At 47.6% G+C, this 21,716-nt stretch overlaps 1 protein-coding gene across 2 annotated transcripts in view; it reads left to right on the plus strand.

Annotated features, from left to right (window-relative positions):
* The window catches only part of Irak2 (interleukin-1 receptor-associated kinase 2), a 56,628-nt gene that overhangs the window by 22,900 nt on the left and 12,012 nt on the right, over positions 1-21,716 (plus strand). For both annotated transcript variants that reach the window (XM_087658188.1, NM_001025422.1), the window contains 7 exon segments: positions 4,505-4,648; positions 9,880-9,986; positions 12,402-12,596; positions 12,679-12,743; positions 15,039-15,153; positions 15,858-15,967; positions 18,165-18,360. In XM_087658188.1, coding sequence (XP_087514314.1) covers positions 4,505-4,648; positions 9,880-9,986; positions 12,402-12,596; positions 12,679-12,743; positions 15,039-15,153; positions 15,858-15,967; positions 18,165-18,360 — 932 coding nt within the window.

Below are 21,716 nucleotides of genomic sequence, written 5' to 3' on the forward strand. Positions count from 1 at the left end.
ACACACACGGGTACACACACACTCCAGGTGGAATGACCCAATAGATGCCTGCCCCTAAGCCCAGCAGCACTTGTGACTGAAGGTGTTAGGATTGGGAGTTTCCTCTCAAAATGTGGTTGGTTTGAGGCAACCTGTTTATAAAAGACCTTTTCTCAATAAACAATACAAAAACCAAAAACTGACCCAAATGCTGAAACAAAAACTAACAGATGCTGGAGTGTGCACATTGTGTACATACACATTGATAAATACAAAATGGGAAAGAAAAAATGCAGTATATGCTGGGCCCAGGAACAATGTGGGGGCAGGTGGTCAGTCATTTCCTGCTCTTGTGGGCATGGCTTCAACCCGAAGTCACAGTTGGGGATTCTTTACCAGGGAGCCACTTCTGTCCTTCTACTTCATACCCCTGTCTGGAGGTGCTGCTGGTTGGTGTGTCCTCTGAGGACCATGGCATTTCTACTCTAGGCTGTCCAAAGAGAGGAACAACACAAGAAAGACAGTGTTCCTGGCCCAGTGGAGGCTGGGTGAGGGATACCTGCCTCCTGGGGATATTTTTAGTATCTGCCTTTGGTCACAGCTTGGTGGCAGGTATGCTTATGAATAGGCAGTTACCTCAGCAAATGGTTTTATTGACATTTTGTTACAAAGACTGTCTGTTCCCCTCCCGGGCTTCCAAGGCAGTCTGGTCTACAAGTCCCAGGCTATGTGGTTTGGCTGCTGTGGGGAAGTGGCTGGCTTAGAGACTGCAATCCAGGTGGCATGACCCAATAGACGCCTGTCCCTAAGCCCAGCCAGCACTTGGGGCTGAAGGTGTTAGGATTGGGAGTTTACTCTTAAAACATGGTTGGTTTGAGGCAACCTGTCTATAAGAGACCTTTTCTCAACGAACAATACAAAAACCAAAAACTAACCCAAATGCTGAAACAAAAACTAACCCAAATAACAGCATAATAACCAAACCAAACCAAAACACCTAAAGACCGGGACAGGAAGGGGCAGTGCCAGGCTTTGAACAGCCTGTGAAGAAAGAAACCCATGAGACTAGAATGTGGTGATGGAGCAGGGTTTTAGTGGAATGGGACCTTTCTGCTGAGAGATGGCCCAGAGGTTAAGAATGCTTCCTGGAGGACCTGAGTTTAGTTCCCGGCACCAACATTGAGTGGCTCACAGCTGTCTGTCACTCCAGCTCCAGGGGATCTGATGCCATCTTCTGGTCTCTGTGGGTACTGCACACACGTGTCAGATACATACACAAAAATAAATCTAGAAGCAAGAAAGAATTATAGACTCAGAAGAAATTGAAGAAAAGGGCTGGAGAGATGGCAGTGGTTAAGAGCACTGACTGCTCTTCTAGAGGTTCTGAGTTCAATTCCCAGCAACCACATGGTGGCTCACAACCATCTGTAATGAGATCTGATGCCCTCTACTGGTGTGTCTGAAGACATATTTATTATAATAAATAAATAAATTTTTAAAAAAAGAAATTGAGGAAAAGCAAGAGAAACTCTTGAGAGGAAGTGGCTTTCCAAGAGAGGAAAATGCTGTGAAACTTCCCTCTCTAGAGTTTTTATGGGCACATACAGGAACTAGACAAAGGGTGAGGCAGTTGCTAAAAGACTGGTTAGTTCTCTAGGCTGTGATGAGCAGAGCCAACAGATGCCCCACTTGCACCATGAATGCTCCTGGATTGATGTTCTTGTTTCTAGACTTCCCACCCAGCTTGAGGTGATTGAAACTCCTTTCCGTCCATCTCTGTCTCCAACTTTGTTAACTTTTGGGGGGTTTTTTTTGTTTGTTTTTTTGTTTTTTTTGAGACACGTTCTTGCTATGTAGCCCTGACTGTCCTAACACATTCTGTAGACCAGGATGGCCTCAAACTCACAGAGATCTGCCTGCCTCTGCTTCCCAGGTGCTGGATCAAAGGTGTGTACGGTCGTGTCTAGTTAAGTCATTTTTTTTTTTGGTTCTTTTTTTCGGAGCTGGGGACCGAACCCAGGGCCTTGTGCTTCCTAGGTAAGCGCTCTACCACTGAGCTAAATCCCCAGCCCCAGTTAAGTCATATTTTTAAAGGGTTGTTTTATATTCATTTGTTGTTCCACTTTTTACATTGTGGGCCCAAGGACTGAACTCAAGTTTGGTTTGGCTGCAGGCATCTTTATGAATGAAGTCATCTTGCCAGCCACAAGCCAGCCATATATCTCTTGGCTACCACAGAGATACTAAAATGTTAAAAATCTTTTTTTTTCTTTTCTTTTCTTTCTTTCTTTTTTTTTTTTTTTTTTTCAGAGCTGGAGACCGAACCCAGGGCCTTGCACTTGCTAGGCAAGCGCTCTATCACTGAGCTAAATCCCCAACCAATGTTAAAAATCTTTAAAGATGATCCAATGAAAGATTATGGTTTCTACCTTCCTCTCTTTAACTCAAATCTGGGAGCTGAGCCAGCCATAGGATTTTGTTATTGTTTGAGACAGGGTCTCACTATGTAGCTCTGGCTGTCCTGGAACTCCCTATGTAGACCAGATTGGTTTTGAGCTCACAGAAGTCCACCTGCCTCTGCCTCCTGAGTGCTGGAATTAAAGGTGTGCACCAATATGCCTGCAGTTTCTCATATTTGAGTGGCCCAGAACTCATAAATGCTGGCATGAAATGGAGTGCAAGCCTGGCTGGCTTATTCTAGTGTTTTGTCTGTGGTCCTGTATAAGCACCATCTGCACACAGTGCCAGAGGAAGGTAGAAGAGGGTGTTGGATCCTTTGTGGGCTTTCATTTTCACACATGGGTCCACCCCAAACCAACCAAGAGCCAAGGACCTTGAGCACAGTGCTGTGGCCTTGTTTCTTTAATGTCCCCCCCCACACACACACACACTAGTTAACTCTAAGACCTTCCAGCTACATCCACCTCTCTTACAATCTGGGTTTAGCTGAAGCAGGAATATTGAAGAATCTAGACAAAGGAGTTTATTATCCAGGCATCAAGGAGCCACAATGTTTCCCTTTAAGCAACAGGATGTGATGTGGCCAGAAGGGGCCTGTACTTCAGGCTCTTGCTGCCTGGTGGCAAAGGAAGGGCAGCTGGCCTGGAGGCAGGAAGGGTAAGCTTGGGCACTAGTGTCAGTAGGAGAAAGCTGTTTGAAGGACTCTCGGTGAGCTCTGGATGTGAGCTGGCATGCAGGCGACTCCCACCACCTTTGATGTTTCCCCAAACTATACTATGCAGAAGTGAGGACATTTAGGCTAGGTGACTTCTGCTGCAAGCCCTATCACTATGGGCTGTGTGAACCTCAGCAAATCCCCCAAAGCTGTTTAGAGACGAGCTGTACAGATGTGTGTGTGCTGGGTGGGGCCTGGCCCTGGGGTCCTCTCTAGATATGGCTGCTGTGTAGGATTCTCACGTATGAAGTGGAGAAGAGAAACTGCAGGACAGTCAGGACTTTGGCTCCTGGAATGCAGGGTCTGGTGAATGCTGTGCCGGTGCTCCCACACCCAGCTCCCAGAAGGATGTCTTCAGCTTGTTTCTACATTCAGTAAAGTGCACAGCCCTTTCCAAAGCCCTCTCACACCCGGGGTCTCACTTCCCCGCTCAAAGCAGCCCTGACCAAGTGGGCAAGCAGGCATTATCTTTGTGGTGTTCATTTGTTTTTAATTTATGTATTTTTTTTTTTTGGGTTCTTTTTTTCGGAGCTGGGGACCGAACCCAGGGCCTTGCGCTTCCTAGGTAAGCACTCTACCACTGAGCTAAATCCCCAGCCCCTAATTTATGTATTTTTAAAGATTTGTTTATTTGTATTTTATGTATATGAGTGTTTTGCCAGAATACATGTATGTGTACCACCCGTGTGCATAGCACCTGCAGAGGCCAGAAGAGGGTGTTGGGTCCCCTGGAACTACAGCTACAGATATTTTTGAACCACCATATGGATGCAGGGAATCAAACCTGGGTCTTCTGGAAGATCACCAGTGCTCTTAATCACTGAGGCATCTCCCAGTCCCTGTTTTCATGTGCATGTATGTGTACCGTGTGCATGCCTGGTACTCATAGGGATCAGAGAAGGACATTGGATCTCCTGGAACAAGAGTTGTGAGCTGCTATAGTGGATGTTGGGACTGGAACCCAGGTCCTCTGCAAGACCAGTGAGTACTCTTAATGCCGAGCCATCTCTCTAGCCCTGATGGTCTCCATCTGGTAGGAAGCTGACAGATGGAAAGTGTGACCTTTTGGACGTTGCACAACTATCAAGTTGGAAGCTAGAGGGGTGTGTGTGTGTGTGTGTGTGTGTGTGTGTGTGTGTTTCAGAATGTCAGAGTCAAACCATATGGCGTTGTCATAGCCCGTCATCCCAGTGGACATAGGAGCAGGCTGCCCAGAGCAAACAACTTAGGAGGCACAGTGAGAATTTGTGCTGGAGGCAGGGTTGGACCTCAAGTCCCTGACTTTCAGATCTGCCTCTCCATAGCTCCCTGGTCATGGAAACTAACAATGCCTTCTATACCTTGTTCCAGGGAAGCCGGCTCCTGACAGCTTGTCTCCCCTCTCGGCCTTCCCAGAGGCTGTGAAGCCAGGTCCTGTGGCTACTTCTGGAAGAAACCTCAAGGATGACCAGAAGAAGGGCCAGCCTGTGAAACCATGCTCCTTTCTGAGCTCAGGTGCTCCTCTGTTGTTGCAAAAATATAAAAATAAAAGAGTATAGTTGTCTTTTACCTGCTAGGTCTTCACCACGGTGCCCCAAGATATCTGCTAGATATCTTGTCGGAAACACATCCCAGCCACACACTTTCCTACACTCAAACCCTCACATAAAAGAACACACAACACAATAATCTTAGATCCAATTGATAAGATATAATTGCCCACTTAAACATACAAAGCCCAGTACCATCCATCCCTTAGGAACATTGATAACAACATGTAAATACACAGAGCAGAATCTTAACATCACCTGCCATGGCTTCCCCCCCCCCCCCCTCTGTCCTGTCTCTTCCTCTTCCTTCAAACTTCTCTCCCACCCATCCTTCCTTCTCCTCCAATGACAGGCCTTCTATCCTGTACCTGCCCCTCACCTGTACTTTACAAATTTAATGGAGAGGTGGTTCTGCTGAAGTCACCTGAGTTCTGAGTCCAAGACTAGGCAGCTGTCCCTGGGGCAGTGGAATTAGCATCAAAATACAGTAACTTCAGGGCAAACCGCAACACTCCTCTTCTCTTCTCTTCTCTTCTCTTCTCTTCTCTTCTCTTCTCTTCTCTTCTCTTCTGAGTTTTAGATTTATTCGTTTTTTATTTTATGTGTACGAATGCTTTGCCTGACTATGCTTGTGGACTACTTGTGTTGAGTGCCCGAGATAGAGGCTGAAGAGATACCATCAGATTTCCTGGGATTCCCTAGGGATGGTGGGGTACCACTATGTGGGATCAAACCCAGGTCCTCCTCAAGAGCAGTCAGTGCTCTTAATTGTTGACCCATCTTTTCAGACCCATAGGTTTTCTTACTTTTTTCTTTTGAGCGCATGGTGTGTGTGTGTGTGTGTGTGTGTGTGTGTGTGTGTGTGTGTACATCAAAGCACACTGCACAGTGAATTAGAAAAAGGGAAATATTTGCCTGTGGTGGTGTATTCATGTAATCCCAGCTATGTGAGTATCTGAGGCAGTAGGATCTTGATTTCAGCCTTATTCTAGGCTATATAACTGGGTGACTGTACTCAGGAAGCTGAGGTCATAGGTCCATGTGACCCTTGGCCGAGTGTCTGCTTGGTATGCAGAGGGCCTGGCTTCAATCTTCAGCACGCCAAACCCCAAGACCCTAAATGTGTTGTGCAGTGGTCTTTGCTACTTTGTTAGTTCTTTTTCCCACCTTTTATCCCCCAACCCCCTAGTTTGACCCCCCATCACTAGGTAGGAGAGAAAGAAGGATAGAGGAGAGAGAGAGAGAGAGGGAGGGAGGGAGGGAGAGAGAGAAGGAGGAAGAGGAGGAGGAAGAGGAGGAGGAAGAGGAAGAAGAAGAGGAAGAAGAAGGAGGAGGAGGAAGAGGAAGAAGAAGAGGAGGAGGAAGAAGAAGAAGAAGAAGAAGAGGAGGAGGAGGAGGAGGAGGAGGAGGAGGAGGAGGAGGAGGAGGAGATTTCTTTCCTCTTAGAACATGACTACTTGGGGTTAGGGATTTAGCTCAGTGGTAGAGCGCTTGCCTAGCGAGCGCAAGGCCCTGGGTTCGGTCCCCAGCTCCGAAAAAAAGAAAAGAAAAAAAAAAGAATAAGACTACTTACAAACTTGACCAACCCCCCTGAATGGCCAACAGCCACCACCCCCACCTTTCAAGGCTCTAGAATTTATATACCTTCTGAAAAATTCCCAGAATTCCAAATACCACACATTTGCAGAAACTATCTGCTGCTGGCAAGACCATGCCTCTGCTAGAGCGTGAAGCAAATCATAGTCAGTTGCTGCCACTCATGCAGCCCAGTATCCCCACAGCTAGGATTAAAACAAAAACATATTTCTGTGCTTTTTAAAGAAACCAAAATTCCAGAATTCTCACTACATTGTTAAGTTTATAAATACCATTTTCAGAGTGGGGGTTCAGGGGGGATCCTGGGGTTTAGGCATACAAGATAAGTGCTCTACCACTGAGCCACTCTCTCCCATCATTTTCATCAAGATGACTTAAATCATTCGAGCACTCCTGCCTCCCCCATACAGCATATGCTGCTCTCCCAGAGCCTTGCAGAATACATTATATGCATGTCCAGCCTCTCGTGCTCAGCCCAGAGCTGAGGGAGTCTGCCAGATGACAAGAGGATACCCAGCAATGACTTCCCCAGGACTGGCTTCTCCTCTCCTGTAGCCTCTGGCCTGCAAGCTCAAGATCCCAGAAATGCAGCTCCATGAAATGCAGCTCACTGAGGAGCCTGAAGCTAGCCAGTCCTGCACGGAGAAGCCATTGTTAGAGGCTTGATCCTGAAGCTGAGGCCACCAGTGCTTAAATTTCCTCTCAGCCTCCTCATTTCTGAGTTCCTCCATCTGTAAATGGGTAAGAACAGAGCCCATTGCATCCCATTGCAGAGAATCAGGCACTTCAGCTGGGTGGAAGCAGAGGCAGGGGGATGAATGCAAATTCCATGCCAACATGGTTTCTTATAGGGGTCTCTGCAAATACCAGAGCTGATAAACATATGGATCTGTGTGAGGGGACAAGGAAATCCAGTTAAAAACAGTAGAAATGGTGTGTAAAACAACTGACTGTGGAATCCACAGCTGGGCAGGAAAATCGTCTTTTTCTTCAGCTGTTTCTTTCTCACTTTAACTTTTCTGCTATATAGTAATAAAAGACCATGTATGTCATCCCTTCTCCATAGCAAGAAGCAGGTTTTACAGCCGCAAAGGCAGATGTTAACACCTCATGGCCCATTATCCTATTCGGATCTCCCCTGCAGGTCACTAGAATCTCCCAGGCATTCCAGAGCTGTAGGACCACAGCCCTTACCGGATGCCTGGCCCCATATTACGTTTCTTTAGTCATCATAGGGGATGTGTGTGAATGGTCGCTCAGGTCTGAGGACTGGAAATGAGCTCAGTTCATTTCTGGGCAGGGCCATCAGGTCAGGGCTGGCTGTCACGTCCTCACAGATTCTAGCTGAGCAGTGGAAGTGCACACCTTTAATCCCAGCTCTCAGGAGGCAGAGGCAGATTGGTCTTCTAGTTTGAGGCCAGCTGGGTGTACAGAGTGAGTTGTAGGATAGCCAGGGCTCCACAGAAAAATCCTGTCTCAAGAAAGGAAGAAAGGAAGGAAAGAAGAATTCTATAGTTTAAAGGGCTAGGGAGGATCTCGTGTAGTCTAAGTCACACCTGTCTGGGGTCAGACTGAACACAAGGACCTTGTGCTCTCTACAGTTTCTATATCCAGTTCCAGGCCAGGACTGGATATAGAAACTCAAAAAAGGAAGAGGAGGAAAGTGTGTGTATGTGTGGGGTGGGGGAGGTTGGGGGGTGGGGTGAGTTAACAAAAGGTCAAGGACTATTTCCTGTAACTAAAAATATTGAAGGAAAGGGGAAAATGTGCTGACATTACCCTAATTCCTGACAGGTAAGGAGTTCTCAGACCCATGCCAAACTGCTGCTCCTTTGCCAAAGGGAGAAAGATAATGAGGGGGGGAGGTGGGGAAGGAGTTGAGAGGTGTATTTTCACCATTAGCTTTTGAACGCTCACTTTCCTGAGTGGCCCCAGGGAGCAGGTGTGCCCGGGTCACTGGGCCTGTCCCTACAGTCCCTCCCACAGAAGCGGAAGTTACTCTTCTGTTTTTGTAGTTGGAACAAGAGGAGTTACTCTTTCTACCGATTACTGAGGTTAGTCAGCCCTGGGAAAGCCCCAGATTCTGGGCTCTTCTGCTGTCCAGGGAAGCTGCTGTTTGAGGACGGTCTTTATTTTAGAGGAAAAGTTCAGGCACTTGGAGGGTTGTATTTTGAGGACTTTTATGTAGAGATGAGTGGGTCCTGCAGTTCATGGAAATGAACCTGGACAGCACTCGGCAGGCAGGATGTTACACACTAGACCCTCTGATCTACTGTGGCAACAGTGTATGTAGCATGTGTAGTGTTTGTGGTGCAGTGTGTGTGTGTGTGTTTGTGGGGTGTTGTGAGTGTGCATTTGCGTATGTATGTGGTGTATATTGTGTGTATGGTACGGTGTGGGGTGTGTGTTTGTGTGATGCATGGAGTTTGGTGTGGTTTATGGGTGTGTGTGGTTTGTGCTGTATGTAGTATGTGTAGTTTCTCATCAAATCTGCAGTGTCCATACAGACAATGAAAGCAGTGTGTCGAAGGCTCTGTGCTGTTGTCCAGACTGCATGCATGGTCCACAGTTACTTCATCAGCTCTGCTACTCTGCCTTGTCCCACCATCCGGGAAAGCCTTAGACAATTCTTTTAAAACATTTAAGAACAGAAATCCCTGGTCAGGTGGTGCTGGCGGCACAAGCCTTTAATCCCAGCCCTCATGAGGCAAAGGCAGAGAGAGTTCCGGGATAGCTAGAGCTACACAGAGAGACCCTGTCTTTTTTTTTTTTTTTTTTTTTTTTTTTGGTTTTTTTTTTTTTTTTTTTTTTTCCGGAGTTGGGGACCGAACCTAGGGCCTTGCGCTTCCTAGGCAAGCGCTCTACCACTGAGCTAAATCCCCAACCCCGAGAGACCCTGTCTTAAAAAAACAAAACCCAAACCCAAACCAGACACACCAACCCACATGAGTAGACTGTTCATGATGCCATCTGCCAGCTTCAGGGATGATCAGACTTCTTGTGACCCAGTGGCCATGGAGAGGCTGGTTCCAGGACCCCTGCAGGGTACCAGGGTCTATGGATGGATCCTGAGTCCCTTCTGCAAAGCAGTATGATAGTTGCTCGAGTTGCCCCTGGCTACGGTAACCAAAGGATTGAGGTGCTAAGTAACCGTGCCTAGGTATTTACTGAGTGAGTGCTGATTCTCCTCCTCCCCTCCCTCAGTACCCTTGATTTCCCTAGTCCTTCAGGCCATCCCAGGGGGAATGCTTGTGTGGCCCCTTCTGCTCCTGTCCTTACTTTCCCCTGGGCCTCTCTGGGAGTACTTGGTGAACAGCATCTGCTGTGGGACCACAGTGGAGGTTTCTCAGCTGTTCTCTGCCAGGCAGTGGGACAGCACAGGGACATCCCCCATCGGGTGACCTGGGCTGCCCAGGACACCTCCCACTTCCTGGTCTCCTCCTGTCATTAGAGATGATAAATTGCACCTGTTGCAAGGTGTCACCAGGCCTAAATGAAGTGACACCCGTGGAGCTAGTTGGCTGGCACATGGTGTCAGGAGGACAGCACTGACTGAAGGAGAAGTCCCAGGCAGAGCGCTGACCCCATCATCCTTTCCAGGGACCACCATGGCTGGCGCCCAGCAGCAGGCCTCATGCCAACGTCCATGCGAGGAGGATGCCCCTTGTTCCCTGAAAACTGATGTACCTGACTCTCTCCAATCTAAGGTAAATCCACCCTTCTATCCCAGTCGTGTTCGGGCTCATGGTCCTCTCAGAAACAGTTTCTTCATTCCCTGAGACTAGTGTGGGGGTGGGGAGGACAAGGGACCCATGAATGTCTCTCCAAGCTTCTGAGACTAAGGATACTCATCCGTGAAATGAAGGGTGTGTGCTGCATCGAGTTTGGGGGTCTGGGTGGATTATATCTTTGGGGCATTATTCAGGGTCTAAGGAAGCACCCTAGTACTGAGTCCCAGCCTAGGTCAGGATTCATGTTTGCCACATTGGGGATTGAACCCAGGGCCCTCTGTATTGAACCACTAAACTATAATTACAGCTTCCCCCTTTTTGTTTGTTTGTTGTGTTTGTTTTGTTTTGTTTTTGAGCAAGCTCTTACTAAGGTTCACAGTCAGGTCTTGAACTTGTGATTCCCCCTGTCTCGGCCTCTTGAGGAGCATCTGGGAGGACAAGCCTTCACTATGAAGCCCAATAGGACTTTTGTTTTCAATGGCACTGTGTAAGCAAGACCTGACCTCGTACTGGCCTACACGGACAGTTACAGGAAATAGTTTACAGCCACCCAGCCCTCCCCATTTTCTTGTCAGAGTTGAACAATAGTCAGAGTGGTCCTGCACTTTGACTTGGGTTCCGGATCGTTCTTGGACTTTCCTCCTGTGGGTACTTTCACCCTCATTTGTTAATGCTCCCAGATACTGTTGTGACTACGTTGGAAATAAGATGACTATGATTCCCACCGGGTTAGAAATGAAAGCAGCAGGTTGTGGTATAGCTCAGTGGTACAGCCCTGGGTCCCACCCCAGCCAAGGAGGAAAGAAAAAGAAATTGCTTTTCACTCTTTTTGAGACAGGGTTCCACGTAGCCCAGGTTGGTTTCAAGCTTGCTATCTAGCTAAGGATAACCTTGAACTACTGTCCCTACATCCCAAATTATTGAATAGCAGGCATGTGTCTCCATACCCATGTGTGTGCTACAAGCTCTTACTACATAGTTCAGTTTGGATTTGAATCTGTGCATCATCACGCTGTGATCGTGGGCATTTACTAGCACACCTGTTCTTCTCTTCTAACTTGAAAACATAAAGCCTGAAGTGGTGGCCCTTGGGAGGCAGAGGTGGGCAGTTCTGCGTGAGTTAGAGGTTAGTGTGGTGTGCACAGTGAGTTTGAGGCCAACCAGAGTGACATAGTGGAACTCTGTTTGTTTGTTCTTTAAAGATATCAAAAGTTTTTATGTTCTTCAGAAGTTGAGAGGGTTTGGGCTTGTCCCTGGGGGAGAAAGGAGCAGCTCCTGGCTGGTTAATAAACATCTTCTGTAACTTAATCATTTTCAGAGATGGTTGAATCATTAAGAACCTTTGGGGGGGAGGATGGGGAGGGGAAGCCCATATAGAAGGGGAGGGGGAGGTTAGGGGGATGTTGGCCTGGAAACCGGGAAGGGGAATAACAACCGAAATGTAAATAAGAAATACTCAAGTTAATAAAGAATTAAAAAAAAAAAAAAAAAAGAACCTTTAGGCCCAGCAGTTGGAGGACAGGCAGGCAGGTTTCTGAGTGTTTGAGGTCAGCCTGGTCCACACAGTGTGCTCCAGGCCAGCCAGAGGCACATAGGGAAACTCTGTCTCAAAAAAAATAAATAAAATAAAATAAAATAAATAAAAAGTTTCAGGGGCTGGAGAGATGGCTCAGCAGTTAAGAACACTGGCTGCTCTTCCAGAGGTCCTGAGTTCAATTCCCAGCCACCACGTGGTGGCTCACAACCATCTGTAATGGGATCTGATGCCCTCTCCTGGCATACAGGTGTAAATGCAGCTAGAGCACCCATAAATAAATCTTTAAAAATTATTTATAAAAAAGTTTCTATTAACGTTTGTTTTCTTTCCTTTTTATTTTTGTACATAATCTTTAAATATTTGTTCTACATGTATTTATTTTGTATATATGTATGTATGTATGTATGCATGTATGTATGTATGTATATATGTATATGTGAGGGCATGTGTGTGCTGTGGCACACATGTGTAGTTAGACAACTTTCAGGAGTTTGTTATATGTCCTGGGGCTTGAACTCAGGTTGCCGGCTTCTTGAGAGCCTTTACCTAGTGAGCCATCTTGCTGGTCCCATACTCCTTTTTGAAAGCCGATTCTAGTATATCTAACTGGCAGGAGACACATTCATCTTTAATTGCCTGTTCTTTTTCTACAATAGTTCCCTAGAACTATTTCCTAGAGCGATTAATAAGGGTTTATGTGACTTCAAAAATATAAATTTCTATGCACCTGTGTTTGAAAGGGGAGTTAGAGGAGCCAGACTTCTGTGTATAGTCTTCAGTATGTGTAGTCTCCAAAGCCCTGCTTAGAGCACTGTGATTATGGTCACCACCCACTCTTCTCTCTCAATCCCCAGTATTGTAGCACGTCCATCCCCAAGCAGGAAAAGCTTTTGAATTTGCCCGGAGACAGGCTTTTCTGGAGTGAAGCAGATATCGTTCAAGCAACTGAGGACTTTGACCAAAGCCACCGAATCAGTGAGGGGACCTTTGCCGATATCTACCGGGGACAAAGGAATGGCGTGGCCTTTGCCTTCAAGAGGCTCAGGGAGGTGAGGTTTGGGCGTCTGCAGGGAGCTCGGGGCCTGCGGCTGGGGATGGATGGTTCTTCAAGGGTTGTGCATGTTCCCACAGGTGACTGGCTCAAGTCCAGGGTCCATGGACAGATTCCTGCAGGCGGAGATGCAGCTCTGCCTCAGGTAAGTTTCCTTGCAGAGTCCCTGACCTAATGATGACAGCAGGCAGTGCTTCCAACATGCAAGGCAAGCAGTTAACATTGCCAGTAGTGTTCTGGGCCTTTTTCTGTTGCTGTCACTGAGCGTCACAGAGGGGGTGACTTCTAAAGCTCAAGAGTGTTTATTTCATGGTTTTGGGGGCTGGGAAGTCAAGGGTCTCCACTGAGGCCTCATGTAGCCAACACCAGAGCAGCAAGCATCACATAGGGAGACTGAGGGTCTCTCCCCATCTAGTACAGCCCTAGCCCATGACCTCCCCTAACCCTAATGACTCCTGATCATCCTGCCTCCAAGTACCTCTGACTATAAATTTGGGGATCCAGTTTCTAACACACAAACTTTGGGGCACATGCTCAGGTCACAGCATATACAAGCTCATTCCATTGTCACCAGAATGTGGCAACACATATCCCAGGGCCATCGTAGTATAGGTGTATACGTTGGAGCCCAGAGAGACTCAGTGTTTGGCCCAAGACCACACAGCTGGTAAGTGGCAGGGCCAGAGTGTGAGTCTTTGTGGACTGTGTCCAGAGTCTATGCTCTTCCTATGCAGCAAAAATTAGAATTCTCCAAGAAACCTTGGTTTGTTTTAGCTCCTCCTTCCATGTATGAGGACTTCCTATCCCATTTTGAAATAGGCAAACAGACTGGTGGTCTAATGGCAAACCCATCACAACACTAGACATGCGGGGACCCACAGAACTAAATCTGCCTCTGTGTGTGTTTGTATAGCCCAAGATGGAAGAATGGTTCGTTTTATTTTTGAGACAGGGTTTCTCTGTGTATCCCTGCCTGTCCTGGAACTTGCAACGTAGACCAGGCTGGCCTTAAACTTACAGATCCACCTGTCTCTGTCTCCCAAGTGTTTAAGGGTGTGAGTTACTACACCTGGCTTATTTTATTTTTTGAGACTAGGTTTTCCTATGTAGCCTGGCTGGCCTGAAACTCTTTATGTAGACCAGGCTGGTCTCAAACTCCCAGAGATCTGTTTGCCTCTGCCTTCCAGGTGCTGACTAAAGGTGTGCGCCACTGCAGTTGGCCCAGGTTTTATTATATTTTAAGACGGTTGAACCAAATCTAAAGAAGGATGTCTCATGGTCCATGAATGCAAGATGACGTGAAATAAAGTTTTATTGGTATACAGCTGTGTTTTCCAGTGTTCAGTGTCTATGGCTCCTTCTGGGCAGAACACACTGTAGGGCGCTTGCTATAGTCTACAGTCTGTGCAGAACACGTTTTCTAAGTCAGGCTGGAGATGTAGCTGAGCATGGACTCCCCATCCTCTTGCCCCCCAAGATCACAGGTGTAAAGTAATAAAACCTTCAAAAGTTACCCCCCACTATGTTCACTTGGCTTCGAGGCATGCTCTTGTCAGCCCAGCACTGGGGATGCTGAGGGAGGAAGGCTGCACACTAAAGGCTTCCCACCCCAGAGCTGGGAGGGGCTTAGGGGGAGAAGGGAACAGCTGGGGACTGAGACATGTCCTGGCTCTGTTGTTTCCTATTTCCTAATGCCTTCTCTAGTCATCCATGAGAAATAACACACACGTGTGTAACCATGTAGACACTCATTTCATGGAGACCAGACATGTAGTTGTGTCCTTGCTTCAACTCTGTGCTCACATAGGCTTGGTGGTCACTCCTCCATTCATTTAGTTTAGTTAGCCCAGGCTTTCCCAGGTTAGAGGGAGTGCTCACTTGAATCGAGGTAGCCCCTGCTTCACAGTGCATGCAGTACAGACAGGTGTGCAAATGGCTAGTGAATGAACAGGTGTGAAGTAGGCATGGGAAGGCAGCACGATCTGACACAAGGCCATCTGCACTTGCCCTGTGAGGTAGCCTGGGCTATGACCACAAGAAGGGGATAGAAAACTGTGTGTAACAGTGTATGGTGATTTGTGAGGCAAGAGATTTCTGGGAGGCAGAAGAGAAGTATCCTTTCCCAGATAGACATGTGAATGGTTCATATGTGGAGTCATGAGGAAAGCCAAGAGGAGAAAGGTGACTCAGCCAGCGGGACTCCCCTTTTGACTAATCCTGAGGTGGGTGTGGTGGCCTATAGCAAGTTCTTCATCCTTCAGCCTGTTCCCAGAGGTGGGTTAGGGTTAGTTAGACTCACAGCAGGGGGAGTAGGGTGAGGCCATCAGGGATCAGAGCTTGTGGCATGGGTGGGTGTAGCTGGTGGTCCGAGCTGGGAAGGGATGGTCTGCCTCTGGTTCTTGCTCTTTGAAGCCTGACTGTACACTTGTGCTGGGTTCAGATGCTGCCACCCCAACATCCTACCTCTGCTGGGCTTCTGCACTGGAAGACAGTTCCACAGCCTCATCTACCCCTACATGGCCAATGGCTCTCTGCAGGACAGACTCTGGGCTCAGGTAAACCCATGGGTCATGGGCTGTGGTCATAGAACAGAACAGATAGCTCTTGCCTGGCAGTCAAGTTAAGGACTTCGAAGAGTGTAAACTTTTTGGAAAGCTCATAAAATCTTCAATGCATACACCAATGTATCCTTTATTTCGTTTTATCTTTATTTATGATGACTTTTTTTTTTTTGAGACAGGGTCATCAGTAGCCAGGTCAGCCTCAAACTTACTACATGGCAGACAGACCTTGAAATTCTGATCCTCCTGTCTTTACCTCCTGAGCTAGGAGCACAAACATGTGCTACTACGCCTGCTCTCTGCAGGGCTGGGGTGTGAAATCCAGGACCTGGATAGCAGAGGCCAGTTTAAACTGAGCTCCATCCCCAGCTGCCCTCCTCCTCGTCTTTATAGGGCTAAGATCAAATCTAGGACTTTATACAGACAAGGAAAGTGCTCCCACACTGAGCTACACTTCCATTTCATACAAGGAAACTGAAGCTCAGAGACCTCTAGTATTTTCCCAAAGTCACACAGCTCATGTGTGTCTGAGCTTGGACTTTCCAGTAGATCGTTTGATGGGAATATCATTACAAGGTAGCACATCCCACTGGCTGAGCCCCTTGACCAAGGATAGAGTCGAAGGAGTCCAAGAATGGGCTGTAAAGACTTTAGAATGGTTCAGGAGTGATCCTTTTTGCTCCTTCTCTTTCTCTTAGGGCGACTCAGACATGTTGTCCTGGCCACAGCGTGCCAGCATCTGCTCAGGGCTTCTTCTAGCTGTGGAACACCTGCATAGCCTGGATATCATCCACAGTAATGTGAAGAGGTGAGAGGGCAGGATGAGCTGGGCTTGCTCCCCAGGCCTGGCTTTGAGAACGAGGCTAGCTCCTGTTCTTGTTTCCTGCTTGCCTGCCTACCTGCCTGCCTCTCTGTCTCTGTCTGTCTGTCTGTCTGTCTCCCTCCCTCCCTCCCTCCCTCCCTCCCTGCCTGCCTCTCCCCTCCCTTGGGGACCTTAGCTCTCTCTTTAGGTCCTCAAAATCCAGTATTTCTGAGGTGTGTTCTCTGCTCACGCCCACTATGTGAAACTGTCACTTTGTCTGTGGCCTTTCTGGGTTAGTTTCCCCACAGGCCACAGCACCCTAAACATTTGAACATCTACTCAGGAGCTAGCCTGCACTCCATCTGGGAGCTGTGCCCAGCCTTGGGATTTGAGCTCCTCATTCAAACTTTCCTCAGTACCCGCCTTACCTGTGTCTTGTCAGGGAGGCTTCCTGTCCCCAGCATCTTAGAATCAGATTTCCAAGGGGAAGAGAAGTGGTATCATGGGTGAGATTCCAAGAGTCCAAGGCATTCAGCAGAACCAGCTCCACAACCATAGGTCTTGCTTTTCCTTGAGGTTTCCTCCCATGTAGTGCATGCCAACCCAAACCCCTTTCTCTTTCCTCTCCTGACTTACATTGGACAGCACAGCATGCTGGGCATGCTGTCCCATCAAGCTGCATCCTGACTCATTTTCTTTCTTTTTTTTTTTTTTTCTTTTCTTTTTTTTCGGAGCTGGGGACCGAACCCAGGGCCTTGCGCTTGCTAGGCAAGCGCTCTACCACTGAGCTAAATCCCCAACCCCCTGACTCATTTTCAATTCCTTGCTTTCCTCTCACACAAATCCTCACCCCTAAGACTGGATGGTTTCACAGCTCCCAGTTTCTCTTCTGCTTCCCCACTTATTTGATCAGGGAGTCATGTTGCAAGGCTTCATGGTTTACTGTGATTTCTTAACCTTGCAGTGAAGTGGCTTGTCCACATTTACTTGTATACTCCTAGTAGTTGATATTGGAGTTGTTGGCTATTATCAAAAATAATTTTTAAACTTTTCTTTTCATTTTTTCCTTTTTTTTTTTTTTTTCGGAGCTGGGGACCGAACCCAGGGCTTTGCGCTTGCTAGGCAAGCGCTCTACCACTGAGCTAAATCCCCAACCCCTCTCCATTAAACTTTTCTTATTTTTTGGTTTATTGAGACAAAGTCTTGCTGTAGAGAAGAGCCAGCCTCTAACTCACAGTGTAGCCCAGGCTGACCTGAAGCTCACTATGTAGCCTACACTGGCCTCGAACTTCCAGCAGCCCTCCTATTTCAGTTTCCTGAGTGCTGGGGTTTGTAAGTGAGCTAGCACTGTGTCTGGCCTGGCATCTTCCTTTTCATATACTGCTTGGTGGGCCAGTGAGCTGGCTTAGTGGGTAAAGATTCTTGCTGCCAAGTCTGATGGCCTTGAATTTGATCCCTTAAATCTAAATGATGGAAGGAGAGAGCCAACTCCTGCAAAATTTCCCACTGTGCTCCCCTGGCAAGATGTGGCATTCGTGCTCCCTTCACACAAACAAATGCAATAAGATAAAACACTGCTAAAGTTAGTTCCAGACATGAAACCACCCTCTCAGGAATTCTTTCTCTGAGTTAACTCCTTCCAGCTGACTGGATCAAAGGATATGTTCACTTCTCTTTTTAAAAATTTTAAAACGTGGGGTTGGGGATTTATCTCAGTGGTAGAGCGCTTGCCTAGCAAGCACAAGGCCCTGGGTTCAGTCCCCAGCTCCGAAAAAAAGAAAAAAAAATTTTTAAAATATGCTCCCCTTTCCTACAACCTGAGCAAACTGAGTTATAAAGGATGCCAGTGTTTGGATTTGCTCTGGTGAGGCCCGAGCCAGTAGTGGGAACAGCTTTGGTAGAGTATAGACCAGTGTGAGCAGTGGGCTGGCATATGTGGGCAGTGGAAGTCTGCATCTCCTGCGTGTTCCTGGGCCAACTAGGCTAATTTTCAATCCCATGTCCCCTTAGTGGAATGAATGGGCTTTCAAGGCCCTTCCCATTTATGGCTGGCTATTTTATGTTGAGTGTCTTCTGTTACCACCTCCCCTCCATCACTCACAGGGCTGTCATTGCCCAGTGCTAAATTGTTTGGCTGATGTGTTTCCATGGTAACCTTTTCTTCCCAGAATTCAGAGGTTCTCTTTACTTGCTTTCCCCACAGTGCCAACGTTTTGCTGGACCAGCATCTTAACCCCAAGCTAGCCCATCCAGTAGCTCACCCGTGTCCCACCAATAAAAAGACCAAATATACTGTAATGAAGACTCACCTGTTCCAGGCCTCAGCTGCGTATCTGCCTGAAAACTTCATCCGAGTGGGACAGCTCACCAAGCAAGTAGACATCTTCAGCTGTGGAATTGTAAGCATTTCCTTTTGTGTGAGCATGGGACTTGCATGGAGTTACAGCAGAGGCTGTTGGACTGTGGCCTATAGGCCAGATCTGAAACAAAGCCTATTGTGTCTTTTAAAATCTTTTATTTTACTTGTCTGTAGTTTGTGGGTGTGCAGCATGTGTGGGGTGGGGTGTAGTTCAGGTCTTATGCTCAGGTACTGTCGACCTCCTTTGAGATAGGTTCTCTCTTTGGCCTGAAGCTCACCATTTAGGCTAGACTGTGAACAGTGAATCCCAAAGATCCTCCTGACTCTGTGTCCCCAGAGCTTGGATTACAACGTATTATAATGTCTGGCATTTTTAAAAATGGGATCTCAGGATCTGAGCTCAAGTCCTTATGTTTACAAGGTGATCACTGATGGGTCACTAACTAGCTTGCCCTAACTCCCTCCCCCTCCCATTTTTTGATACTGAAGATAGTACCCAGGTCCTTGGACATGCTAGACATGTGTTTTACCACTGAGCCATACTTCCCAAATTTCTGTGATGAGGTCTCCCTGGGTACCTGTGGTCTAGCCTAGTCACCAACTGTGTTCCTGCCTCAGCCTTTTGAGCACTGGAACTGTAGATGTGCCACCAGGCCTAGCTTTCATGGTCTGTTTTGTATGGCTTCCGACTTATAAATGATTTTCAGGATTAAAAAGGTTTGCATAGCTGGGCATGTAGGTACATGTCTGCAATGCCAGCACTTTTAAGGTCAAGGCACGAAGATTCCTTTTAGTTCAGGCTAGCCTGGGCTACATAGTGAGTTCTAGGTCAACTTGACCTTGTCTCAAAAACTCTTTTTGTTTTGGAGCTGGGGACCGAACCCAGGGCCTTGGGCTTGCTAGGCAAGCGCTCTACCACTGAGCTAAATCCCCAACCCCTCAAAAACTCTTAAAAACGGTAAGCAGGTGTTTACAGAAACTTTATATGGTGGGTGATTCTGCAGATGTTATCTCTCGACTTCCTGCTTCCCATCCACATGGATGGCTTACCCACCTATCTTTCTGTCATGCTTGTTCATCGCTCTTCCCGTCAGTGACCATCCACCTCTCCTGCACACTCCCTGCCTCAGGACCGGGCGCCGGGTGCTCAGGGCGTGCTGTAGAGCTTCTGTAGTCTGATAGTCTGCTCAGTTTATCTCTAGGACACACTGACTCCTTTTGATGTCTGTGGGACCAGTGTGTTAAAAGGGCTGAAAGGACAGATAGGTTTGGAGGATGCTGTTGAGCAAAGCCAGGCGGGCTTTTCACCACAGACTTAATAGGGTGCTGACCCTATGACCTGGTTGGTGTGAACCCACCAGAGAAGGTTATGCAAGCCTTCCCAACTCCGCTCGACCTTACAGCAGAGCCTTGCTTTCTTGCTGTCTGTCCGTCCGACGTGGTGTTCCACAGAACCACAGAGTGTTCCACAGCATTGGGAAATGCTGCCTGAGAAGCACAGTGTGTTGTCTGCAGCCAAACTCAGACTGTTTCGCTCAGGGTTTTGCATCTGCCTTCCTCCCCATCTTGAACTCTGTACTTCCTCTCTGCGACCACAGTCTCCTGTCTGTTCACATCTGCCTCTGAAGCCCTCACTGGGCCACCTTCTACCCTCAGCTGGACCTCTGTGAACCAGACTCAGTTTCCTTCTGCCCCTGGCTGGGCACTGCTCTGGTTCCCATTCCCCCGACTCCACCCACAAAGTTCCCTGTGAGGACTTCATGAAGCTGAGTAACCTTACTTGCTTGCAGAACCAGTGGCTCTCTGGTAGAAGAGGCAGAGGGAGTTCTAGGAGCACCTAGGTATTTTAGGAAGACGGTATCTCAAAACAAACAGAATAGAATAAAACAAAATAAAAATTAAAACAAGTCAAAATAAGCCAATAGGGCAGACCTTCTAACCACCAGGCAGTATGGCCTAGTCCAGTACAGGTACTTCTGCCGTGTAACACCTGCCCACCCCATGTTTGGGCCTCAGTTTTGCCTCCTGTAAAGTGAGATGTTAGTGGTGCTTATAGAGTAGTGACGGGGCTGGGTGTGGTGGCTGGATGATCTCTGTAGGTTCAAGGCCAGGTTGGTCTACAAAGTGAGTTCTAGGGCAGTCAGGGCTCTGTAGAGAGAATTGTCTGAAATAAGTAAGTTAATAAATATTAAAAAGAGAGTTAATAGGATGTTGTGTATACATGGGTATTGTAGTATTTGTGTGTGTGCATATGTGTGTGCACATGCCATACTGCGTGTGGAAGTCGGGAAACAACTGTCTAGAGTTGTTGCCTTTCTCCAGCCACCTTGTGGGATTGAACTCAAGAAGTCTGGCCTGCATGCCAGTGCCTCATCTTGCCCACTGTGTTTCAGTGTTTTTATGACCACTAAGTGACCCTTGTCAGGGACTTGTTCCTTCCAGAATCACATGGCTGAAAAAGAGTAGACATCGATCTCCTAATTTGTTTTCCTCTATTTCTCCCTTCCTGCAAGGACCTTGCTGGCTGCCCCTTTTCGATTGGCTGCAGACCCTTTTCTGTGGTGCGCTCTGTGCTGCCCTCTCCTGGCCGTTGCCTGCATGCTCCTCATTACCCTAAGAGCAGGGTCACCTCAGTGCCTAGCCTGTGGCTAGCTGCTCTAACTTGTAGGAGGATGTGGGAGAGACTTGACACGAAGGATTGCTGTTCATCCTGCAGCATAGCTGCTCTACCCCACGTGACACATGCAGACTCTGGCCCCCAAGTTTCAGTTCCCAGCCCTGGGGCTCACTTCTTGTGCAGAGTGAAACTGGGAATCCAGGCTTCTGTGCCTATCTCCCACTTCTGTGGCTTTTTGTTTATTTTGTGTGTGTGTGTGTGTGTGTGTGTGTGTGTGTGTGTGTGTGTGTGTGTGTGTGTGTGTGTGTTTTGTTTCTTGTGTTTTTTGTTTCTTGTTTTTTGAGACAGAGTTTCTTTCATTAGCTTTGGCTATCCTAGCCCTATAGATCAGACTGACCTTGAATGCAGAGAGATCCACCTGCCTCTGCCAAGTTCTGGGATTTAAGGCGGACACCACCATCACCTGGTTCATTCCTGCTTCTTTACACTGCTGAGAATCCCAGGAAGGCAGGCTTGCTCCTTGCACAGATACATGTCACAGTTTCCCACCTGGATGTTGGCTCAGGACTGTGCTCCTTGTGGGTGAATGAAGTAGGGAGAAAATAGTGGTGTGGAAAGAGAATTAGGAACTGAGGGCCACCCTCAGCTGCAGAGTAACTTCTAAAGACCCTCTCTTACAAACAAGAAAAGGGGGCTTGTTATTGTAAAATACAAAAAATAAAAATATCTTGGTGGAAACACATCCCAATTCCTCGGCGGCCCAGTGTCTCCTGCCACCA

Source organism: Rattus norvegicus, chromosome 4 (assembly GCF_021556685.1).
Source record: "Rattus norvegicus strain SHRSP/BbbUtx chromosome 4, alternate assembly SHRSP_T2T, whole genome shotgun sequence".
NCBI lineage: Eukaryota > Metazoa > Chordata > Mammalia > Rodentia > Muridae > Rattus > Rattus norvegicus.